Below are 26359 nucleotides of genomic sequence, written 5' to 3'. Positions count from 1 at the left end.
TAACTGTACTAAATGCTTGTGCTGAATCAATAGCACATATGTAATAACCTAATCAGCTGATCTGTATCACATGCAATGTAATTATAACACCCACAGCGCTAACTGTACTAAATGCTTGTGCTGAATCAATAGCACATATGTAATAACCTAATCAGCTGATCTGTATCACATGCAATGTAATTATAACACCCACAGAGCTAACTGTACTAAATGCTTGTGCTGAATCAATAGCACATATGTAATAACCTAATCAGCTGATCTGTATCACATGCAATGTAATTATAACACCCACAGAGCTAACTGTACTAAATGCTTGTGCTGAATCAATAGCACATATGTAATAACCTAATCAGCTGATCTGTATCACATGCAATGTAATTATAACACTCACAGAGCTAACTGTACTAAATGCTTGTGCTGAATCAATAGCACATATGTAATAACCTAAACTGCTGATCTGTATCACATGCAATGTAATTATAACACCCACAGAGCTAACTGTACTAAATGCTTGTGCTGAATCAATAGCACATATGTAATAACCTAATCAGCTGATCTGTATCACATGCAATGTAATTATAACACTCACAGAGCTAACTGTGCTAAATGCTTGTGCTGAATCAATAGCACATATGTAATAGCCTAAACAGCTGATCTGTATCACATGCAATGTAATTATAACACCCACAGAGCTAACTGTACTAAATGCTTGTGCTGAGTCAGTAGCACATATGTAATAACCTAAACAGCTGATCTGTATCACATGCAATGTAATTATAACACCCACAGCGCTAACTGTACTAAATGCTTGTGCTGAATCAGTAGCACATATGTAATAACCTAAACAGCTGATCTGTATCACATGCAATGTAATTATAACACCCACAGCGCTAACTGTACTAAATGCTTGTGCTGAATCAATAGCACATATGTAATAACCTAATCAGCTGATCTGTATCACATGCAATGTAATTATAACACCCACAGAGCTAACTGTACTAAATGCTTGTGCTGAATCAATAGCACATATGTAATAACCTAAACAGCTGATCTGTATCACATGCAATGTAATTATAACACTCACAGAGCTAACTGTACTAAATGCTTGTGCTGAATCAATAGCACATATGTAATAATCTAAACAGCTGATCTGTATCACATGCAATGTAATTATAACACCCACAGAGCTAACTGTACTAAATGCTTGTGCTGAATCAATAGCACATATGTAATAACCTAAACAGCTGATCTGTATCACATGCAATGTAATTATAACACTCACCGAGCTAACTGTACTAAATGCTTGTGCTGAATCAATAGCACATATGTAATAACCTAAACAGCTGATCTGTATCACATGCAATGTAATTATAACACCCACAGCGCTAACTGTACTAAATGCTTGTGCTGAATCAATAGCACATATGTAATAACCTAATCAGCTGATCTGTATCACATGCAATGTAATTATAACACCCACAGAGCTAACTGTACTAAATGCTTGTGCTGAATCAATAGCACATATGTAATAACCTAATCAGCTGATCTGTATCACATGCAATGTAATTATAACACCCACAGAGCTAACTGTACTAAATGCTTGTGCTGAATCAATAGCACATATGTAATAACCTAAACAGCTGATCTGTATCACATGCAATGTAATTATAACACCCACAGAGCTAACTGTACTAAATGCTTGTGCTGAATCAATAGCACATATGTAATAACCTAAACAGCTGATCTGTATCACATGCAATGTAATTATAACACCCACAGAGCTAACTGTACTAAATGCTTGTGCTGAGTCAATAGCACATATGTAATAACCTAATCAGCTGATCTGTATCACATGCAATGTAATTATAACACTCACAGAGCTAACTGTACTAAATGCTTGTGCTGAATCAATAGCACATATGTAATAACCTAATCAGCTGATCTGTATCACATGCAATGTAATTATAACACCCACAGAGCTAACTGTACTAAATGCTTGTGCTGAATCAATAGCACATATGTAATAACCTAAACAGCTGATCTGTATCACATGCAATGTAATTATAACACTCACAGAGCTAACTGTACTAAATGCTTGTGCTGAATCAATAACACATATGTAATAACCTAAACAGCTGATCTGTGTCACATGCAATGTAATTATAACACTCACAGAGCTAACTGTACTAAATGCTTGTGCTGAATCAGTAGCACATATGTAATAACCTAATCAGCTGATCTGTATCACATGCAATGTAATTATAACACACACAGAGCTAACTGTACTAAATGCTTGTGCTGAATCAGTAGCACATATGTAATAACCTAATCAGCTGATCTGTATCACATGCAATGTAATTATAACACTCACAGAGCTAACTGTACTAAATGCTTGTGCTGAATCAATAGCACATATGTAATAACCTAAACAGCTGATCTGTATCACATGTAATGTAATTATAACACCCACAGCGCTAACTGTACTAAATGCTTGTGCTGAATCAATAGCACATATGTAATAACCTAAACAGCTGATCTGTATCACATGTAATGTAATTATAACACTCACAGCGCTAACTGTACTAAATGCTTGTGCTGAGTCAGTAGCACATATGTAATAACCTAAACAGCTGATCTGTATCACATGCAATGTAATTATAACACTCACAGCGCTAACTGTACTAAATACTTGTGCTGAATCAATAGCACATATGTAATAACCTAAACAGCTGATCTGTATCACATGCAATGTAATTATAACACCCACAGAGCTAACTGTACTAAATGCTTGTGCTGAATCAATAGCACATATGTAATAACCTAAACAGCTGATCTGTATCACATGCAATGTAATTATAACACTCACAGAGCTAACTGTACTAAATGCTTGTGCTGAATCAATAGCACATATGTAATAACCTAATCAGCTGATCTGTATCACATGCAATGTAATTATAACACTCACAGAGCTAACTGTACTAAATGCTTGTGCTGAATCAATAGCACATATGTAATAACCTAATCAGCTGATCTGTATCACATGCAATGTAATTATAACACCCACAGCGCTAACTGTACTAAATGCTTGTGCTGAATCAATATCACATATGTAATAACCTAAACAGCTGATCTGTATCACATGCAATGTAATTATAACACTCACAGAGCTAACTGTACTAAATGCTTGTGCTGAATCAATAGCACATATGTAATAACCTAATCAGCTGATCTGTATCACATGCAATGTAATTATAACACCCACAGAGCTAACTGTACTAAATGCTTGTGCTGAATCAATAGCACATATGTAATAACCTAAACAGCTGATCTGTATCACATGCAATGTAATTATAACACCCACAGAGCTAACTGTACTAAATGCTTGTGCTGAATCAATAGCACATATGTAATAACCTAAACAGCTGATCTGTATCACATGCAATGTAATTATAACACCCACAGAGCTAACTGTACTAAATGCTTGTGCTGAATCAATAGCACATATGTAATAACCTAAACAGCTGATCTGTATCGCATGCAATGTAATTATAACACCCACAGCGCTAACTGTACTAAATGCTTGTGCTGAATCAATAGCACATATGTAATAACCTAATCAGCTGATCTGTATCACATGCAATGTAATTATAACACTCACAGAGCTAACTGTACTAAATGCTTGTGCTGAATCAATAGCACATATGTGATAACCTAAACAGCTGATCTGTATCACATGCAATGTAATTATAACACCCACAGCGCTAACTGTACTAAATGCTTGTGCTGAGTCAATAGCACATATGTAATAACCTAAACAGCTGATCTGTATCACATGCAATGTAATTATAACACTCACAGAGCTAACTGTACTAAATGCTTGTGCTGAATCAATAGCACATATGTAATAACCTAATCAGCTGATCTGTATCACATGCAATGTAATTATAACACCCACAGCGCTAACTGTACTAAATGCTTGTGCTGAATCAATAGCACATATGTAATAACCTAATCAGCTGATCTGTATCACATGCAATGTAATTATAACACCCACAGCGCTAACTGTACTAAATGCTTGTGCTGAGTCAATAGCACATATGTAATAACCTAATCAGCTGATCTGTATCACATGCAATGTAATTATAACACCCACAGCGCTAACTGTACTAAATGCTTGTGCTGAATCAATAGCACATATGTAATAACCTAATCAGCTGATCTGTATCACATGCAATGTAATTATAACACCCACAGCGCTAACTGTACTAAATGCTTGTGCTGAATCAATAGCACATATGTAATAACCTAAACAGCTGATCTGTATCACATGCAATGTAATTATAACACCCACAGAGCTAACTGTACTAAATGCTTGTGCTGAATCAATAGCACATATGTAATAACCTAAACAGCTGATCTGTATCACATGCAATGTAATTATAACACCCACAGCGCTAACTGTACTAAATGCTTGTGCTGAATCAATAGCACATATGTAATAACCTAATCAGCTGATCTGTATCACATGCAATGTAATTATAACACTCACAGAGCTAACTGTACTAAATGCTTGTGCTGAATCAATAGCACATATGTGATAACCTAAACAGCTGATCTGTATCACATGCAATGTAATTATAACACCCACAGCGCTAACTGTACTAAATGCTTGTGCTGAGTCAATAGCACATATGTAATAACCTAATCAGCTGATCTGTATCACATGCAATGTAATTATAACACCCACAGCGCTAACTGTACTAAATGCTTGTGCTGAATCAATAGCACATATGTAATAACCTAATCAGCTGATCTGTATCACATGCAATGTAATTATAACACCCACAGCGCTAACTGTACTAAATGCTTGTGCTGAATCAATAGCACATATGTAATAACCTAAACAGCTGATCTGTATCACATGCAATGTAATTATAACACCCACAGCGCTAACTGTACTAAATGCTTGTGCTGAATCAATAGCACATATGTAATAACCTAAACAACTGATCTGTATCACATGTAATGTAATTATAACACCCACAGAGCTAACTGTACTAAATGCTTGTGCTGAATCAATAGCACATATGTAATAACCTAAACAGCTGATCTGTATCACATGCAATGTAATTATAACACTCACAGAGCTAACTGTACTAAATGCTTGTGCTGAATCAATAGCACATATGTAATAACCTAAACAGCTGATCTGTATCACATGCAATGTAATTATAACACTCACAGAGCTAACTGTACTAAATGCTTGTGCTGAATCAATAGCACATATGTAATAACCTAAACAGCTGATCTGTATCACATGTAATGTAATTATAACACTCACAGAGCTAACTGTACTAAATGCTTGTGCTGAGTCAATAGCACATATGTAATAACCTAATCAGCTGATCTGTATCACATGCAATGTAATTATAACACTCACAGCGCTAACTGTACTAAATGCTTGTGCTGAATCAATAGCACATATGTAATAACCTAATCAGCTGATCTGTATCACATGCAATGTAATTATAACACCCACAGCGCTAACTGTACTAAATGCTTGTGCTGAATCAATAGCACATATGTAATAACCTAATCAGCTGATCTGTATCACATGTAATGTAATTATAACACTCACAGGGCTAACTGTACTAAATGCTTGTGCTGAGTCAATAGCACATATGTAATAACCTAAACAGCTGATCTGTATCACATGAATTGTTATGTGTGCCTTTAATTATACCATACGTACAGTTAATCAGAACCATTATTTATTATTATCTGTCTAAACCATTTAATATACTTTTTACAGACACGGCCAGAGCACTGAGAGATATCAGGTAATGATGTAACTGGAGTGAATAAGGGAGCCTTCTTCCTCAGCACAGACATTGGAGCCTGTTATCAGCATGAACTCATATGTGTTAGGTGAGTAAAATAGATATTCCATACCCCCCAACTGTCCCGATTTCCGTGGGACAGTACCGATTATAGGGGTCTGTCCCGCTGTCCCAGGTTGCTAGCCATCTGTCCCCATGCATTTAAATTCTATTAGATACCTGTTAGATTCCCTGTGTAAAAGGAATGGTGTGTGGGTTAAGCAGCAGTAAGAAGGCTGTATACCCTCTGACCTCAGGTAATGGTGACCTCTAACCCCTGGTAGTGATGACGTCTAACCCCTGGTGATAATACTAGCATGCCTTCAGTTTTATACAATGAGCAGTGCTAACACCAGGGTAACGAACAGTGGCAGCCGCAGACTGCCAGCTAATGTGCTTGCCAACCCCAGGACCCCATACAATGAGTTACAGATACCCATATATGATGTAGTGTGTGTGTCTATCTGTATCTATAAGGTGTGTGTATCTGCATGTATACATTTATGCTATGTAGTGTGTGTGTGTGTGTAACTGTATGTATAAATGTATGCTATGTAGTGTGTGTGTATCTGCATGTATAAGTGTATGCTACGTAGTGTGTGTGTATCTGCATGTATAAGTGTATGCTATGTAGTGTGTGTGTATCTGTATCTATAAGGTGTGTGTGTATCTGCATGTGTAAGTGTATGCTATGTAGTGTGTGTGTATCTGCATGTGTAAATGTATGCTATGTAGTGTGTGTGTGTGTGTATCTGTATGTATAAATGTATGCTATGTAGTGTGTGTGTATCTGTATCTATAAAGTGTGTGTGTATCTCATGTATACATTTATGCTATGTAGTGTGTGTGTGTGTGTAACTGTATGTATAAATGTATGCTATGTAGTGTGTGTGTGTATCTGTATGTATAAGTGTGTGTGTGTGTGTGTGTGTATCTGCATGTATAGGTGTATGCTATGTAGTGTGTGTGTATCTGCATGTATAAGTGTATGCTATTTAATGTGTGTGTATCTGCATGTATAAGTGTATGCTATGTAGTATGTGTGTATCTGCATGTATAAGTGTATGCTATGTAGTGTGTGTGTGTATCTGCATGTGTAAGTGTATACTATGTAGTGTGTGTGTATCTGCATGTATAAGTGTATGCTATGTAGTGTGTGTATCTGCATGTATAAGTGTATGCTATGTAGTGTGTGTGTGTATCTGCATGTATAAGTGTATGCTATGTAGTGTGTGTGTATCTGTATGTATAAGTGTGTGTATCTGCATGTATAAGTGTGTGTGTGTATCTGCATGTATAAGTGTATGCTATGTAGTGTGTGTGTATCTGTATGTATAAGTGTATGCTATGTAGTGTGTGTGTATCTGCATGTATAAGTGTGTATCTGTATGTATAAGTGTATGCTATGTAGTGTGTGTGTATCTGCATAGATGTGTATGCTATGTAGTGTGTTACTGTGCATTTTTGCTGACTTTAAAGGCCAGAATCTAGAATATTAATAGGGAATTCAGAGAGCAGTTTTAAAGAATCTATTATTAAATGCCCAATTAATATAAAAATATTTAGCGCTGTCTCTGCAAAGGCTAATTAAATACAGAGGTCACATGGCTATACTAGTGGTTTGAGCTTGTGTTTGATTTGCTGCCTAAGAGTATTAAAATATATGACTTTATTTAGAATTTTATTTATATTACTTTGGTCTTATGATTTTTTTTTAAGCCCCGCCCCTGCTCCTGCCCACCACATTTTAATTTTTGCCGCAGGGGGGTCTCCCTCTTTTAAATTTTGAAATGTTGGGAGGCATGATATTATACTGACTTTATTTACTGGGAAAACAGAATAGATCACTCATTAAAGGGACACTGAACCCAATTTGTTTCTTTCTTGATTCAGATAGAGCATGAAATTTTAAGCAACTTTCTAATTTACTCCTATTATCAAATTTTCTTCATTCACTTGGTATCTTTATTTGAAATGCAAGAATGTAAGTTTAGATGCCGGCCCATTTTTGGTGAACAACCTGGGTTGTCCTTGCTGATTGGTGCATAAATTCATCCACCAATAAAAAAGTGCTATCCTGAGTTCTGAACCCCAAAAAAGCTTAGATGCCTTCTTTTTCAAATAAAGATAACAAGAGAACGAAGAAAAATTGATAATAGGCGTAAATTAGAAAGTTGCTTAAAATTGCATGCTCTATCTGAATCACGAAAGAAAAAAAATTGGGTTCAGTGTCCCTTTAAACAAATATAAACTATTATATTTATATCTGAATCTTTAAGAACATTTGTGTCAGTGACGTTATAAAGAAGGAGCAACTCCTATAGGACTGAGGAGGAGGGTAAAAAATACTACTCCCCCCCTCTGTCCTTATAGACAGACCATGTCTAACAACTGCCTAACCTCACCCCCAGACCTGGTTCATTACTCAGATCACCTGCAACTCCACCTTCCCCTGCCCTGACCTCGCTCATGGAACACCAATAACTACACTTATGCCTATCTTGTTCCCATGTGTTTTACACCCACCCCCCCCCCAGTGTTTCCCACCCCAGAACCACCACTGATTTGTGTGATTAATTTTACAGTGAGTATTATTAAACTAATAAAGTTTTTGGCTGTTTATATAAATCAAACAACCACACCCTCTCAAAACATTTCACACTGATTATTAGTTTGTGAGGATTAAGACATGTTCTTACCCAACTGGTTAAAGGGACACTAAACCCAAATTTCTTTTTTAAGACACGATGAGTCCACGGATCATCTTAATTACTAATGGGATATTCACCTCCTGGTCAGCAGGAGGCGGCAAAGAGCACCACAGCAGAGCTGTTAAATAGCTCCTCCCTTCCCTCCCACTCCAGTCATTCTCTTTGCCTACGTTAGTGATAGGAGGTAGTAAAGTGAGTAGTGCAAGATTGTGCTGCTTTGTCCTAGGGTGTAGCCGTAGTCCATATAAGTCTCTTCGGTAGAGCTTTGGTGGCTTTAGAGCAATGGGAACTTGTGGGGCATAATTCTCACTGCGCCTCCCATGTATTTTTGCTACCCTGTATGCTTTAGTCTGAGGAAAAGATTACTCAGCATGCCTTTTTTCCACAGGTCAATGGGAGGGAGAGGACCTCTTAAGCCTGTGAGCTGCCTAGCTGCAGTGACGTGCAGTAATAGGAGGCAAGGGAGGCAGTGCCTCCCCTGTCCAATCAGAAAAATAAGTTTTTATTTATGATTAAAAAAATAAAAAAAAGTAGTGTAATTTTTTTTTTACATTTTGTGACCACACACCCCCCCTTGCCGGCTCCACAGATGCAATACCATCCATTGCCATTCATCCATGTTGCGCAATTAAGAGGCAGTGAGCTGCTCCGCTGCCCTCCATTAATTGCGCAACATGGATGCTGACTACTGTTTAGTGCTCACTATGAGCTAGCGCCACCCAGTGGTGTCTCACCGGGCCCATGCCTCTCTCCAATAGAGGCGGTTCTCTAAACCGCCTCTATGAGATGGAGGTGACCACAGCCAATCAGCATCAGTGCTGCTGAGGAGGCGTGCCGGCCGGGCTTGTTTGAAGCAGTGACGTGGGACGGCTGTTGGCAGGAACTAGTGAGCATGGGGAGCTGCAGCAAGAGAGTGCCTGCCGAGGGAGTCTGTCCCACATGGAACTTTGTGTCACTGTGACTGAGACCGGTGTCAGAGTAGACAGACCGGTAAATAATAATAGCTTATTTGGGTCATCAAGGTCTATTCCCCAATCCCCTCCCCCCCATGCTATACACACTCAGTCACTCGCATACCCTCCTGAGAGGGTATGCGAGTGACTGAGTGTGTATAGCATGGGGGGGAGGGGAGCAGTCAGCAGAGCAGTCACTCAGAAGAACGTACACTACACAGTGTCCACCGGCTGCAATATACTTTATTTCAGGATCATCTCTCCTCCTGGGCACTCTGTGTTATTAAGCAAGTTCTCACTGCAGCAGTAATACAGTATGGCTATTTTCTAAAGGGAAATGCTAATGATTCTGAATCTTCAGTCCCTTAGATCAGGAAAAAAATAACATCATGTCACGATCTCATCACATAGCCATACTGCTGCAGTGAGAACTTGCTTAACAACACAGAGTGCCCAGGAGGAGAGATGATCCTGAAATAAAGTATATTGCAGCCGGGGGACACACACTGTTGTGAGGTCAGTAGGGGGCTAGGGACCTCATGCAATTCCATATGCTGAGCTCAGCGCTTTCTCTTAACGGGGCTCAGCATATGGAATTGCATGAGGCCCTAGCCCCCTACTGACCTCACAACAGTGTGTGTCCCCCGGCTGCAATATACTTTATTTCAGGATCATCTCTCCTCCTGGGCACTCTGTGTTGTTAAGCAAGTTCTCACTGCAGCAGTATGGCTATGTGATGAGATCCTTCCCTCAGTAGCGCTGAGTAGCGTTCTCAGGGAAGAGCCCGTCATCCTCCTGCTGCTTAGTGCTATGTAAGGAATGTGCCCCCCTTCTTAGTTTGCTATGTAAGGATACTCTAACTCTAACCTGTGTTTTCTCATGGATTGTGGATCTCTACTTGAAAAGGTGCATGTATGTAATTAGGGAGTGCACTATTTTCTGTGTTATCAATTACTAGTTAACCTCTTTGATGCCTGGGGATTTTAAAGGGACAGTCAAGTCCAAAAAATACTTTCATGTTTCAAATAGGGCATGTAATTTTAAACAACTTTCCAATTTACTTTTATCACCAATTTTTCTTTTTTCTTTTGGTATTCTTAGTTGAAAGCTAGACCTAGGAAGGCTCATATGATAATGTCTAAGCCCTTGAAGGCCGCCTCTAATCACATGCTTTTGTATTTGCTTTTCACAGCAGGGGAGAGCTAGTTCAGGTAAACCCTATAGATAACATTGTGAGCAAGCCCGTGGATTGTGGCAGACACTGCACTAATTGGCTAAAATGAAAGTCAAACGATAATAAATAAAATGTCATGTGATCAGGGGGCTGTCAGAAGATGCTTAGATACAAGTTAATCACAGAGGTAAAAAGTATATTATTATAACTGTGTTGGTTGTGCAAAACTGGGGAATGGGTAATAAAGGGATTATCTATCTTTTAAAACAACAAAAATTCTGGTGTTGACTGTCCCTTTAATGAACACTGCTTATCAATGGAATGCAGTAGCTGTGGCACCTTGTAAATTAAAGGACCAGTCAACACTGTAGGTTTGCATAATCAACAAATGCAACATAACAAGACAATGCAATAGCACTTAGTCTGAACTTCAAATGAGTAGTAGATTTTTTTTTCTGACAATTTTAAAAGTTGTCTTTTTCCACTCCCCCTGTACCATGTGACAGCCATCGGCCAATCCCAAATGCATACATGTACCATGTGACAGCAATCAGCCATTCACAAATGCATACACACTTATTCTTGCACATGCTCAGTTGGAGCTGGTGACTCAAAAAGTTTAAATATAAAAAGACTGTGCACATTTTGTTAATGGAAGTAAATTAGAAAGTTGTTTAAAATTGCATGCTCTATCTGAATAATGAAAGTTTAATTTTGATTGAGTGTCCCTTTAAGAGCACTCTGCCTGCCTTTGTAAGCCTTCCCTACACATCTAGCTATTGTGTAGAATAGATCTCATATTACATTTCCACTGTCAGTTTGCATTGCAACACACACAGCACATCACTAATGCATGCAGTTGACATTGTGCCTGGGTCATTCCTGTCCTTTCTGGGGGAATAGAATGAATTTGCTGATTTGTAGCTCTGGTTCTTATTGGAAATAGGGGAAAATGTAAAGATATTACAGTGAAAATATCACTATGGCATATTGGCCACTGGTCACAGAAATATTGTCAGCACAGAAATGTAGCTGGCAACATTGCTGCTGATTATGAATTGCAAAACCTCTCTTAGCCTTTATCCCAAACCCTAAAAATAACCACATCTCTTATCTCTAACCCCAAATATTTATCTATTTCCAGGAGTTATGAGTACTGGATTTGCATATTTAGTAAGCGGCTCACAGGTGACAACCGTGCATGAACAGCCATATTCCTTATTTGTATTTACAAATTGCATTCAACTCTATGCTTTTTTTAAATAAATATAAATATTAAATATAAATAAGCACATGGCTTTTTATAAACACTGTGTGTGCATTTGTAAGCTTAGTATACAAGTCTGTTTAAGTCAGTGAGTCAAGTGAACTTAGTGAAGAGTGCTCAGTGGTACTAGTAGTGCTTCATTTTTTACTATATATTGAATTATTTCTGTTTTTATTTTTAAAACTCCCCTCCTTTATCTATCCCTGCATGAGGCAGAACACAACACTTAATATGTACAGTGTGTGTGTTGAGTCTGTGTGTGTGACTGTCTGTCTGTGTGGGTTTGGGGGGGTCTGTGTGTGTGGGTTTGTCTGTCTGTGTGTGGATGTGTTTGTGTGACTGTATGTCTGTGTGTTTGGGGGGTCTGTGTGTGTGGGTCTGCCTGTCTGTGTGTGTGGGTCTGTGTGTATGTGTGTGGATTTTTCTGTGTGTGTGGGTCTGTCCCTGTGTGTCCCCCTGTGTGTTTGTTTGGGTCTGTGTGTGCGTGTGTGTGTCTGTTTGGAAGGGGTCTGTGTTTGTGGGTCTGTCCCTGTGTGTGTCTTTGTGTGTGGGGGGGGGTCTGTCTGAGTGTGTGTTTCTGTCTGCCTGTCTGTGTGTGTGGGGGTCTGTCTGTGTGTGTGCATCTGTTTGTGTGTGGGTCTGTGTGTGTGAGTCCAGTACTTGTGTTAGGTGCTATTTCCCATAATGCTCAGCCACCATTTCAGCTGGGAAATCTAGTTCCAAAACCTCTGGAGGGTCACAATTTGAGCCCTGTGCTGTAGGTGAACATAACTAACTTTTTTCAGGTGCAAAATATTTGTTGGTGCCAGTAATTTAGTGATATGTATATGTATGTGTGTATATATATATATATATATATATATATATATATATATATATATACACACACACACACACACACACACACACACACACACACACACACACATATATATATATATAATGTGTGTGTGTGTGTGATTCTTGTGCGTATCATTGTCAGTGCCTCACTAGCCGCTGACGTCACCGCACATCACTGCCTAGCTGTCAGGCAGAAGTTAAGGTAAGTGCTACTTTATATATTTTCTGGGGGGAACCAGAAAGGAGTAAGCACACCATTATTGTTATTAAGTGCAATAGGAAGGCACTTATATTGGGACACTAAGGACTCTCCTAGTCTGGAGAGGTATTGGGACAGCATTTCTATGCAGGCACTGGGGCTGTGGACCATTTCTCTGGTGGGTTTCACTTTATTCAAGAATCCTTTGCTCAGAAATCATGTATTTATGTGCTAAAACGGAACTGAGTTTTTCCTCCTGATGTGATACGCCCACGATGGGTGGAGCTTCCGAGTTCGTGCCAATTCACTTGCGCATCGGGCAAGAAGTTACTCAGATCACATATTCTGAGGTGTTGCTTTGAAACGCATGGTCCGTGTAGAGCATGCGTTTCTAGCACCGGTTGGAAAATCTGTACTGTAGCGCTCCGGATTGAGGTTAATACTGCAATGCAACGGATGAGAATTGGCTACTGCAGCGCTGAGCGGAAACATAGGCACCCGTTTTTCGGTCAAGTAGGAGCACCTCGGCACGGTTGCTGGGGTTCAGAGGTGTTTTTTCTTCTTTTGGCATATTTTGGTAGCAAAATTAACTTGAAAAAGAGTAAAACACAGAGGCGCCAACATGGCCTAATATCGCCAGGGAAATGAATGAAACACAGCAACACAGATGAGTAGGATACTCACAAACAAAAAGCACCCAGCTGGTGCATGTGTAGCAGACTGAAACTTTTGCAGTGGTCCAGCTCACTGTGTCCTTGGCACAAAAGCAGTTGGAAATCCTCAGAAGGTCCAGATATCAGATGCAGTTGATGCAGAAAAAGTTTTCAATTCAATTGTTTGGGATCATCTGTTTCGAAGCCTTGCAATATTGTCCGGATAAACGCAGCCTGCCTTGATGTCTCCAATGCCGTGTATGGAATAACTTGCTCAAGTATGGGAGCGCTGTCTATTCCAGACTTTGAGGTTTTGCTTTCCAGGGAAAATCTTCAATCAGCAGAACTTCAATGAAGATCTGTTTATCTTGCTATGCAGTTTTCCCTTATGCCAGGACCGGCTTTTTCCAAAACACACTGAACTTTACAGGCCTTAAAGTAAACAAGTGGTCACTTTGAAATTAAAGAAACAGTAACGTCTTTTGGGTTTAACATTTTTATCATATAAAAAAGTCAATTGTGAATAAGTATAGACCAAGGGGCCTTACAAAATGTTTCTTGCTCTTTGTGTTTTCAAGCTAATGTGGAACCACCAATCCCTTTCTGTCCCACATGTATTGAGAGGACTTTAAATTATAGGGAAAAGATTTTTTTCTGAGCAAACCTTTTAAAAAATGGATGCTGCCCAAGGGTCTAATGACGAGGGTCAAGTTATGCCGCAGCTTTCTCCCCAAGCAAGGGTTAAATCTGGTCCATACTTGGGTGCAATACCATATAGCCCATAGATACCTTCCCTAGCAAAATTGGCCATTTTCATTAACGTTTAGGCACTTTTGCAGTTTTTGTGTACATTTTATTTTCTTAAAGGTACAGTAACGGCTTTTCAAAAATAGTTTTTTCTCAAACAATAAAGGTTTTCCAAGACTTGTACTGTGCTTATTAGTCTGTTCAACATGTCTGACATTGAAGAAAGTCAGTGCTCCATGTGTTTAGAGGTTGTTGTGGAACCCCCCCTTACATTGTGTCCTACTTGTACCGACAGGGCCCTACACTGTAAAGATCATATCTTAGGTATTGATAGTGTGTCTAAAGATGATTCTCAGTCTGAAGAGAACCATGACATGCCACCTAATGATCTCAAGTGTCTCAACCCATTACTCCTGCACAAGAGTCGCCAAGTACTTCTAGTGCGTCTACTTCTTTTACTCTACAGGATATGGCGGCAGTAATGTCTAACACCTTTACAGAGGTGCTGTCTAAAGTGCCAGGTTTGCAAGGTAAACGCAGTAGGTCAGGTTTAGAGACAAATGCTGAACCTTCTGATGCCTTAGTGCCTATTTCCGATGCCCCTTCACTATGCTCTGATGTGGGGGTTAGGGATTTTATGTCTGAGGGAGAATGTTCAGAATCAGGGAACCCAATTCCTCATATTGACTCGGACACTCCGTCCTTTAAATTTAAATTAGAACACCTCCGCCTGTTGCTCAGGGAGGTTTTGGCAACTCTAGACGATTGCGATCCTATCACAATTCCCCAAGAAAAATTGTGCAAGATGGATAAATATTTAGAAGTGCCTTCTTACACGGACGTATTTCCAGTTCCTAAGAGGATTGCGGAAATTGTTAAGAGGGAATGGGATAGACCAGGTATACCGTCCCCCCCCCCCCTCCTAATTTTAAGAAAATGTTTCCAATATCTGATACCATGCGGGACTCCTGGCAACTTGTCCCTAAGGTAGAAGGAGCTATTTCCACGCCAGCAAAGCGTACAACAATTCCCATTGAGGACAGTTGTGCTTTCAAAGACCCCATGGATAAAAAATTAGAGGGTCTTCTAAAGAAATTGTTTGTCCAACAAGGTTTTCTCCTACAGCCGACGGCCTGCATTGCTCCAGTAACTACGGCAGCGGCTTTTTGGTTTGACGCCCTGGAGGAGTCTCTGAAAGTAGAGACCCCCTTAGAGGAAATTCTGGACAGAATTAAGGCCCTTAAGTTGGCTAACTCTTTTATTACCGACGCTGCTTTTCAGATTGCAAAATTAGCAGTGAAAAATGCAGGTTTTGCCATTCTAGCACGCAGAGCGTTATGGCTAAAGTCTTGGTCTGCTGACGTATCGTCTAAATGTAAACTTTTATCTATTCCCTTCAAGGGTAAGACCCTATTTGGGCCTGAACTGAAGGAAATAATTTCTGACATTACTGGAGGTAAGGGACATGCCCTGCCTCAGGACAAATCCCTTAAGACGAGGGGTAGACAAAATAATTTTCTTTCCTTTCGAAACTTTAGAGGTGTTTCCTCAACGCCCGGTTCCTCTGCTAGGCAGGAAGGGAACTTTACTCAATCCAAGTCGATCTGGAGACCTAACCAGGCCTGGAATAAAGGTAAACAAAACAAGAAGCCCACTGCTGCTACCTAGACAGCATGAAGGGGCAGCCCCCGATCCGGGACCGGATCTAGTAGGGGGCAGACTCTCTTTCTTTGCTCAGGCTTGGGCAAGGGTCGTACAGGATCCCTGGGCATTAGAAATTGTGACCCAGGGATACCAGCTGGAATTCAAGGATTGTCTACCCAGGGGAAGATTTCATCTTTCTCGCTTGTCTGTAGACCAGACAAAAAGAGAGGTGTTCTTACGCTGTGTAGAAGACCTCTACACCATGGGTGTAATTTGCCCAGTTCCAAAACTGGAACAGGGGCAGGATTTATTCAAATCTCTTCATGGTTCCCAAAAAAGAGGGAACCTTCAGACCAATTTTAGATCTCAAGTTTCTAAACCAGTTTCTCAGAGTCCCATCGTTCAAGATGGAGACCATTCGTAACGATATTGCCAGTGATCCAGGAGGATCAATACATGACCACTGTATATCTGAAGGACGCGTACCTTCGCATTCCTATTCACAAGGGTCATCATCAGTTCCTGAGGTTCACCTTCCAGGACAAGCATTATCAGTTTGTGGCTCTTCCCTTCGGGTTGGCCACGGCTCCCAAGATCTTCACAAAGGTTCTAGGGTCCCTTCTGGCGGTTCTCAGACAGTGAGGTATAGCAGTGGCGCCCTATCTGGACGATATCTTGATCCAGGCGTCAACCTATCTTCTGTCCAAATCTCACACGGACATCGTGTTGTCTTTTCTAAGAACTCACAGTTGGAAAGTGAACGTGGAAAAGAGTTCACTAGTCCCTCTAACAAGAGTTCCATTCCTGAGTACTCTACTAGATTCAGTAAACATGAAAATATTTCTGACGGAGGTCAGAAAATCAAAGATTCTAAATACTTGCCGAGTTCTGCAGTCCCTTCACCAGCCAACAGTGGTAGCGGCAATGGATATCGCGCTTTCATCTCAGACCACTACAACTGTGCATGCTCAGGCAGTAGAATGAGGATTATGCGAATTTGTCTCCTCCAATAAATCTGGACCAGGAGACCAGAGATTCTCTTCAGTGGTTGTTGTCTCAAGACCACCTGTCCCAGGGGATGTGCTTTTGCAGGCCATCTTGGGTTGTAGTAACGACGGACGCCACCCTGCTGGGCTGGGGTGCAGTCTGGAATTCCCTGAAGGCTCAGGGTGTGTGGACTCAGGCGGAGTCTCAACTACCGATCAATATTCTGGAACTGAGAGCGATATTCAACGCGCTTCAGGCGTGGCCTCAGTTGGCTGCAGCCAAATTCATAAGATTCCAGTCGGACAACATCACGACTGTGGCATATATCAATCATCAGGGGGGAACAAGGAGTTCTCTAGTGATGATAGAAGTATAGAAAATAATCCGATGGGCAGAGTCTCACTCTTGCCATCTCTCTGCGATCTACATCCCAGGAGTAGAGAACTGGGAAGCATATTTCCTAAGTCGTCAGACTTTTCATCCAGGGGAGTGGGAACTCCACCCGGAGGTGTTTGCTGCTTTGATTCATCAATGGGGCACACCGGAATTGGATCTGATGGCATCTCGACAGAATGCCAAACTTCCTCTTTACGGGTCCAGATCAAGGGACCCCAAGGAGGCACTGATAGATGCTCTAGCAGTACCTTGGTCGTTCAACCTGGCTATGTGTTTCCACCTTTTCCTCTCCTGCCACCTGTGATTGCAAGAATCAAACAGGAGAGGGCTTCAGTGATTCTAATAGCTCCTGCATGGCCACGCAGGACCTGGTATGCGGATCTAGTGGACATGTCGTCTCTACCTCCGTGGAAACTACCATTGAGGAAGGATCTTCTCATCCAAGGTCCGTTCCTACATCCAAATCTAACTTCTTTGCAACTGACTGCCTGGAGATTGAACGTTTGATTTTATCAAGGCAAGGATTCTCTGAGTCGGTCATTGATACTCTGATTCAGGCTCGCAAGCCTGTCACTAGGAAGATTTACCATCAGATATGGAGTAAATATCTTTATTGGTGCGAATCCAGAGGTTACTCATGGAGTAAAGTTTGGATTCCTAGTATTCTGCCCTTTCTCCAAGAAGGATTGGAGAAAGGTCTTTCAGCTAGTTCCTTAAAGGGACAGATTTCTGCTTTGTCAATTTGCTTCATAAGCGTCTGGCAGATGTTCCAGACGTTCAGGCTTTTTGTCAGGCTTTAATCAGAATCAAGCCTGTGTTTAGACCTATTGCTCCGCCATGGAGCTTGAATTTAGTTCTCAATTTTCTTCAAGGGGTTCCGTTTGAACCCATGCATTCCTTAGATGTTAAACTGTTATCTTGGAAAGTTTTGTTTCTTGTTGCTATCTCTTCTACTCAAAGAGTTTCTGAGCTTTCTGCGTTACAATGTGATTCACCTTATCTTATATTCCATTCAAATAAGGTGGTTTTGCGTACTAAGCCTGGTTTCCTTCCAAAGGTTTGTTCAAATAAGAATATTAATCAAGAAATTGTGGTTCCTTCCTTGTGTCCTAATCCTTCCTCTAAGAAGGAACGTCTGTTGCATAATCTGGACGTGGTCAGTGCTTTAAAATTTTATTTGCAAGCAACTAAAGAATTCCGTCAAACATCTTCTCTCTTTGTTGTTTACTCTGGTAGACGGAGAGGTCAAAAGGCTACGGCGACCTCTCTTTCATTTTGGCTCAAAAACATTATCCATATGGCTTATGAGACTGCTGGACAGCAGCCTCCTGAAAGGATTACGGCCCATTCCATCAGGGCTGTGGCTTCCACTTGGGCTTTCAAGAACGATGCTTCTGTTGAACAGATTTGTAAGGCAGTGACTTGGTCTTGCCTTCATACTTTTTCCAAATTTTACAAATTTGATACTTTTGCTTCTTCTGAGGCTATTTTTTGGAGAAAGGTTCTTCAAGCAGTGGTGCCTTCTGTTTAGGTTCCTGTCTTGTCCCTCCCTTTCATCCGTGTCCTAATGCTTTGGTATTGGTATCCCACAAGTAAGGATAAAACCCGTGGACTCGGTACATCTTGTAAAAGAAAAGGAAATTTATGCTTACCTGATAAATGTATTTCTTTTACGATGTTCCAAGTCCACGGCCCACCCTGTCACTGAGACAGGATTTAAAATTTTTCTAAACGTCAGTCACCTCTGCACCTTTTTAGTTTTTCCCTTTCTCTTCCTATGCCTGCGGTCGAATGACTGGGGGGAGGAGTTAAGGGATGAGCTATATTGCAGCTCTGCTGTGGTGCTCTTTGCCACTTCCTGTTAACAGGAGGTTAATATCCCACAAGTAAGGATGAAACCCATGGACTCGGTACATCGTAAAATAAATAAATTTATCAGGTAAGCATAAATTTCCTTTTTATCCAAGCGGGGGTTTTCTGATTCGGTCATAGAGACCATGATTCAGGCTCGTAAGCCTGTAACTAAAAGGATTTACCATAAGATTTGGCGTAAATATCTCTATTGGTGTGAATCCAAGGGCTACTCATGGAGTAGAGGAGTTAGGATTCCTAGAATTTTGTCTTTTCTCCAAGAGGGTTTGGAGAAGGGTTTATCGACGAGTTCCCTAAAGGGTCAAATCTCGGCCTTATCTATGTTGTTACACAAACGTCTGGCGGATGTCCCAGATATACAATTATTTTGTCAGGCCTTGGTCAGGATAAGGCCTGTGTTCAAACCAGTTACTCCTCCTCAAGAGTCTTAATTTAGTTCTCAAAGTTTTACAAGGGGCTCCGTTTGAGCCTATGCATTCCTTAGATATTAAGTTGTTATCTTGGAAAGTTTTATTTCTTCTTGCTATTTCTTCTGCTTGAAGAGCATCAGAGCTCTCGGCATTGCAGTATGAGTCTCCTTACCTTATTTTCCATTCAGACAAGGTGGTTTTACGTACAAAATTAGGATTTCTTCCTAAGGTTGTTACTGATCGGAGCATTAATCAGGAGATTGTTGTTCCTTCTCTGTGTCCTAATCCTTCTTCTCAGAAGAAACGACTTCTGCACAATTTGGATGTGGTCCGTGCTTTAAAGATTTACCTGCAGGGGACTAAGGACTTTCGTCAGTCTTCTTCTTTGTTTGTGATTTTCTCAGGAAAACGTAAGGGACAAAAAGCTACGGCTGCTTCTCTTTCTTTTTGGCTGAAGAGTATCATACCTTTTGCATATGTGACTGCTGGACAGCAGCCTCCCGAGAAGGTTACGGCTCATTCCACGAGGGCTGTTGCTTCCTCATGGGCATTCAAAAATGAAGCTTCTGTGGAACAGATTTGCAAGGCTGCAACTTGGTCCTCTCTGCACACTTTTTAAAAATTCTACAAATTTGAAACGTTTGCCTCGGCTGAGGCCGCTTTTGGGAGAAAGGTTTTTCAAGCAGTGGTGCCTTCCGTTTAGGTGCCCTGTCTTGTCCCTCCTGTATCATCTGTGTATTCTAGCTTGGGTATTGGATCCCATTAGTAATTAAGATGATCCGTGGACTCATTGCGTCTTAAAAAAGAAAAGAAAATTTATGCTTACCTGATAAATGTATTTCTTTTTTGACACGATGAGTCCACGGCCCGCCCTGTTCTTGTAAGACAGGTTGTTGGTTATTATAAACTTCAGACACCTCTGTACCTTGGCTTTTCCTTTCCTTAACTTCGGTCGAAAGACTGGAGTGGGAGGGAGGGGAGGAGCTATTTAACAGCTCTGCTGTGGTGCTTTTTGCCACCTCCTGCTGACCAGGAGGTGAATATCCCTTTAGTAATTAAGATGATCCGTGGACTCATCGTGTCAAAAAAAAAATACATTTATCAGGTAAGCATAAATTTTCTTTTTTTCTTTCATGATTCAGATAGAGCATGCAATTTTTCTAATTTACTCCTATTATCAATTTTTCTTTGTTCTCTTGCTATCTTTATTTAAAAAGCAGGAATGTTATGCATAGGAGCTGGCCCATTTTTTTGAGAAACTAGGTTATGCTTGCTTATTGGTGGATAAATGTAAGCCTCCAATAAGCAAGTGCTATCCATGGTGATGAACCTAAAATGGTCTAGCTGCTAAGATTTAAAATAGCTGCTTTTAAAATAAAGATAGCAAGAAAACGAAGAAAAATTGATAATAGGAGTAAACTAGAAGTTGCTTAAAATTGCATGCTCTATCTGAATCGTGAAAGAAAAAATTTGGGTTCAGTGTCCCTTTAAGCATGAGCCGGACAGGGCTGTATGTGCATTTGCTTGTGCAATGTTAAATGAGGATGGTGGATGCCACCTCTCTTGCTTAGAATACAGATTTACTTGTTCCCTGGCTGAGAACATTTTTCACACGCACCTGGTTTAATGCGGCCCTATAACTTGTTTTTATCAGTAATCGGTAATTTATTTTACTGTGATGTAGTAATGTTTACATTCTGTCTCATCCTTTTTTAATTTGTGATTTACAGGTAAATAAATTTAAAAATAAAAAACGGAAGACATTTTTTAGTATACAAAAATGTTTTTTATTGAGATGAATTATATTATAATGAATAAACATTCTTATTTTTCTTTATTCCATTTCTTTTTATGTAGACAAACACATCAATAGTTCATATTCATCCTTCACTACAGGAAGCATCAGAATGATACCGCAAACTCCAAAAGTCTTAGACACCAATGACTATTCATAAATATTGGGGACATCACAGCAGATATCTAAAGAAGATGGTGAATTGGAAGGAATAAGGCAGCAATCATTATGTACAGAGAGTAATTTAGTCATCAAACAAGTGGACAACATTAATGCCTTATCTAGTGAAATGATTATCCCAGAAGATAAACCACACACATTTACAGAGTTTTCAAAACATATTAAAGAAAGGAAAAGTCTACAGTCTAACCAAATGATTCATACAAAGGAGCAACCTTTCAAATGTACAGAATGTGAGAAAAGCTTTAGATGTAAGTCTAATCTACTAGAACACCACAAAATTCACACAGGTGAGAAACCACACACATATACTGAGTGTGGTAAATGTTTTACACAAATGAATCATCTGAAAACTCATAAAAAGTTTCACACAGGAGAAAAGCCGTTCACATATACTGAGTGCGGTAAATGTTTTACACAAATTAATCATCTGAAAACTCATAAAAAGTTTCACACAGGAGAAAAGCCGTTCACATGTACAGAGTGTGGAAAAAGTTTTACACTAAAGAGTCATCTGAAAACTCATACAATGAGTCACACAGGAGAAAAGCCTTTCACATGTACAGAGTGTGGAAAAAGTTTTACACGAATGGATCTTCTGAAAACTCATGAAAGGAGTCACACAGGAGAAAAACCTTTCACATGCACAAAGTGTGGGAAATGTTTTACACAAAAGAGTAGTCTGAAAACTCATGAAAGGAGTCACACAGGAGAAAAGCCGTTCACGTGTACAGAGTGTGGAAAAAGTTTTACACTAAAGAGTCATCTGAAAACTCATACAATGAGTCACACAGGAGAAAAGCCTTTCACATGTACAGAGTGTGGAAAAAGTTTTCCACGAATGGATCATTTGAAAACTCATGAAAGGAGTCACACAGGAGAAATGCCTTTCACGTGTACAGAGTGTGGAAAAAGTTTTACAGAAAAGAGTTATCTGAAAGCTCATGAAAGGATTCACACAGGAGAAAAGGCTTTCACATGTACAGAGTGTGGAAAATGTTTTACAAAAAAGAGTGAACTGAAAACTCATGAAAGGAGTCACACAGGAGAAAAGCCTTTCACATGTACAGAGTGTGGAAAATGTTTTACACTAAAGAGTAATCTGAAAAGTCATGAAAGGAGTCACACAGGGGAAAAGCCGTTCACATGTACAGAGTGTGGAAAATGTTTTACACGAATAGATCGTCTGAAAAGTCATGAAATGATTCACACAGGGGAAAAGCCGTTCACATGTACAGAGTGTGGGAAATGTTTTACACGAATGGATTGTCTGAAAACTCATGAAAGGATTCACACAGGGGAAAAGCCGTTCACATGTACAGAGTGTGGAAAAAGATTTACACTAAAGAGTCATCTGAAAACTCATACAATGAGTCACACAGGAGAAAAGCCTTTCACATGTACAGAGTGTGGAAAAAGGTTTACAGAAAAGTATGATCTGAAAACTCATGAAAGGATTCACACAGGAGAAAAACCTTTCACATGTACAGTGTGTGGAAAAGGTTTTACAGTAAAGAGAAGTCTGAAAATTCATGAAAGGAGTCACACAGAAGAAAATCCTTTCACATGTACAGAGTGTGGGAAAAGTTTTATACATAAGAGTCATCTGAATAGACATGAAAGGAGTCACACAGGGGAAAAGCCGTTCACATGTACAGAGTGTGGAAAAGGTTTTACACAAATAAGTAATCTAAAAACTCATGAAAGGAGTCACACAGGAGAAAAGCCGTTCACATGTACAGAGGGGGGAAAAAGTTTTACACAAATAAGTAATCTGAAAATTCATGAAAGGAGTCACAAGGGAAGAAACCTTTCACATGCTTAGAAAGTTTTTTTTATTAAAGTCAGGTATCACAAAATGCCAAATATTTACACACAAATAAACTTTATATAGACAGTGTACAAACCTCTTTACAATTATCCTAAAGAGGGCAAAAATCCCAGTTACAAAATCTCCATATTGGAAGAGCTCTCTTGCTGTCCTTTGTTCCTCTATATATGTGCACCTCAGTTTCTCTCATATCAATGTGATAGAATCCAAACACCACACAGGATTATACAACTTTGTCCTCATACTGACCAGTTACACAACCATTCACCACCAAAGCACCCCCAGTGTTGTTTATTAATATGCCAGTGTTAGGCGTTGTACGTTTTGTTTTACACAGGGGAGGAAATAATTACATTTACAGAATAAAGAGTCTTTATATGAATAGAGTGTTAGAGAATTATATAAACAAGATCATCAGTCTCAAATGATTGACATCTGGGAGATATATTTAATGTGCACATCATGTGGATAAACCTTTTCTTATAGCAATAGATACTTAGCATTGTACATGTCTGAGTGCTAAATGATCTCGTTATGGCAAAAGACAAAGGTGATTACTCCATTCTAATCTTCCTGGATCTCTCAGCTGCATTTGACACCATTGACCATAGGATTCTAATAGAGCACTTGCAGTACATCTGTGGTCTAGGAGGCACAGTCCTTAACTGGTTTAAATCTTTTCTCGCTGATAGATCACAGAGAGTAATATCAGGATCAAGCTCATCAGCACCAACAGAACTGGCCTGCAGAGTTCCACAAGGATCTATCCTGTCTCCCATGCTATTCGCAATTCACTTACTACTACTGAGGGACATCATTAACCGAAATGGCCTAAGGTATCATTGTTACGCTGATGACACACAACTCTACTTCTCCTTTGCTCCAGATACTACAGACCCAGCATGCCGCATAAACAATTGCTTAACAGACCTCATAGAATGGATGAATGCTAGCTGTCTCAAAGTGTACCCGGACAAAACAGAGTTACTTTTGGTGAGGGGACCTCGGGCATTACAATTATCCCACGATCACCCAACTGGCCTGGAGCTTGGAGGCTCTAAACTCGTTAGTTCAGCAAAGGTACAAAACCTCGGAGTGCTGATTGACGCTGGACTATCTTTTAAACAGCAGATTTCCTCTGTAATAAAATCTGCCTACTTTCATCTGAAAAACATAGCCAGGATACAACACTTAATTCCACCGGATGATATACCAACATTAATCCATGCATTTGTATCCTCTAGGCTAGATTACTGCAATGCACTTTACTTGGGCCTCCCAAAAAAAGAACTCCATCGCCTTCAGACGGTACAAAACGCAGCAGCCAGACTACTGACCAATCAAACTCGCTCCTGCCACATAACACCTGTTCTCCACTCCCTGCATTGGCTTCCAATTAATTGGCGAACATATTTTAAAACTGGCCTTCTGACCTTTAAAGCCTTAAACAACCAAGACCCACAGTACCTGAAAGAGCTCCTGACACCCTACATCCCATCCCGTTCACTTAGGTCAGCCAACACATCCCTCCTCTCAGTGCCAAGAATAAGGACAAACTCAGGCTCCAGAGCATTCGGCCACGCTGCCCCTACTTTCTGGAACTCTTTACCGTGCACAATCAGAGAGGCACCGTCCTTACAGACTTTTTAAAAAAAAGCTAAAGACCCACCTCTTCCATCAGGCATTCAGTCCGCTTATCTGACCTTCAGAAACTCCTAACTTTTATGTCTTATGTTGGTATATTTGTAAAGCGCTTTGAGTCTCACAGGGAGAAAAGCGCTATATAAATCGCAAATTATTATTATATTATTATAATGTTATATACCAGAGGAATTACTGAGGGGGAACTGATTTTATTTAATTAGACACAATATCAGTAACTGGTACATTTGTGATAATAATCAGTTTAATTTAAATGGCTACTTTAACCTACATGTATATTGGGTATGTAATATGTGTGTCATGTGATCATAATCAGTTTAAATGGCTACTATAACCTACATGTATACTGGGTATGTAATATGTATGTCATGTGATCATAATCAGTTTAATTTAAATGGCTACTATAACCTACATGTATACTGGGTATGTAATATGTGTGTCATGTGATCATAATCAGTTTAATTTAAATGGCTACTATAACCTACATGTATACTGGGTATGTAATATGTGTGTCATGTGATCATAATCAGTTTAATTTAAATGGCTACTATAACCTACATGTATACTGGGTATGTAATATGTGTGTCATGTTCTGTAACTTGATATTATGTCTGTTAGATGTTTTCATGTTAGTTAGAAGCCACAAGAACTGATAATAGCACATACTGTATATATAAAGGGAACATTATGTGATAAATCCCTTTGTATCAAGAGCACAAGTGTTAGGTATATTTATACCATTGTGTGCATATATCATGTAATGCTGCTGTTTACTATATAATGATATACAATGTTTTTTCATGCAAATAAAAAGTGATTGTAATCCAGACCAGTATTTGTGTTTTTTTGTATAATTAAAAACTAAATATCACAGAATAAAAAGGAAAACATCATCAAAGACAGAAACCAAATCTGACAGTGAAGGTTAAACGCTGATAAATCAGATAGAGCAGCGATTTTACCCACCTTTCCAATTTACTTCTATAATCTAATTTGCTTTGTTCTTTTGGTATCCTTTGTTATAGAGTAAACATAGGAGGCTGATATTATATGAGATTAGGGGCGTGCACATGTATTTAGCACTCTGTGCAGCAGTGTTTGTAACTATGTATAACACTGCTATAAAAGTTCTTGCAAACTCTGCTGTCTGAAGATACGT

At 39.7% G+C, this 26359-nt stretch overlaps 1 protein-coding gene across 1 annotated transcript in view; it reads left to right on the top strand.

Moving 5' to 3' along the window:
* The window catches only part of LOC128659727 (oocyte zinc finger protein XlCOF6-like), a 60045-nt gene extending 34018 nt beyond the window's left edge, over window positions 1–26027 (top strand). The window contains exons 2-3 of the mRNA XM_053713307.1: window positions 5813–5928; window positions 21590–26027. Coding sequence (XP_053569282.1) covers window positions 21817–23532 — 1716 coding nt within the window. The 5' untranslated portion in view covers window positions 5813–5928; window positions 21590–21816 and the 3' untranslated portion in view covers window positions 23533–26027. The remainder of the gene's footprint in view (window positions 1–5812; window positions 5929–21589) is intronic.
* Window positions 26028–26359: the final 332 nt, after the last annotated feature.

The sequence above is a fragment of the Bombina bombina genome, chromosome 5 (genome assembly GCF_027579735.1).
Source record: "Bombina bombina isolate aBomBom1 chromosome 5, aBomBom1.pri, whole genome shotgun sequence".
In the NCBI taxonomy this organism is placed as follows: Eukaryota; Metazoa; Chordata; class Amphibia; order Anura; family Bombinatoridae; genus Bombina; species Bombina bombina.
The sequence above is the reverse complement of the archived record's forward strand: the minus strand, read 5'-3'. Positions and strand labels throughout refer to the sequence as shown.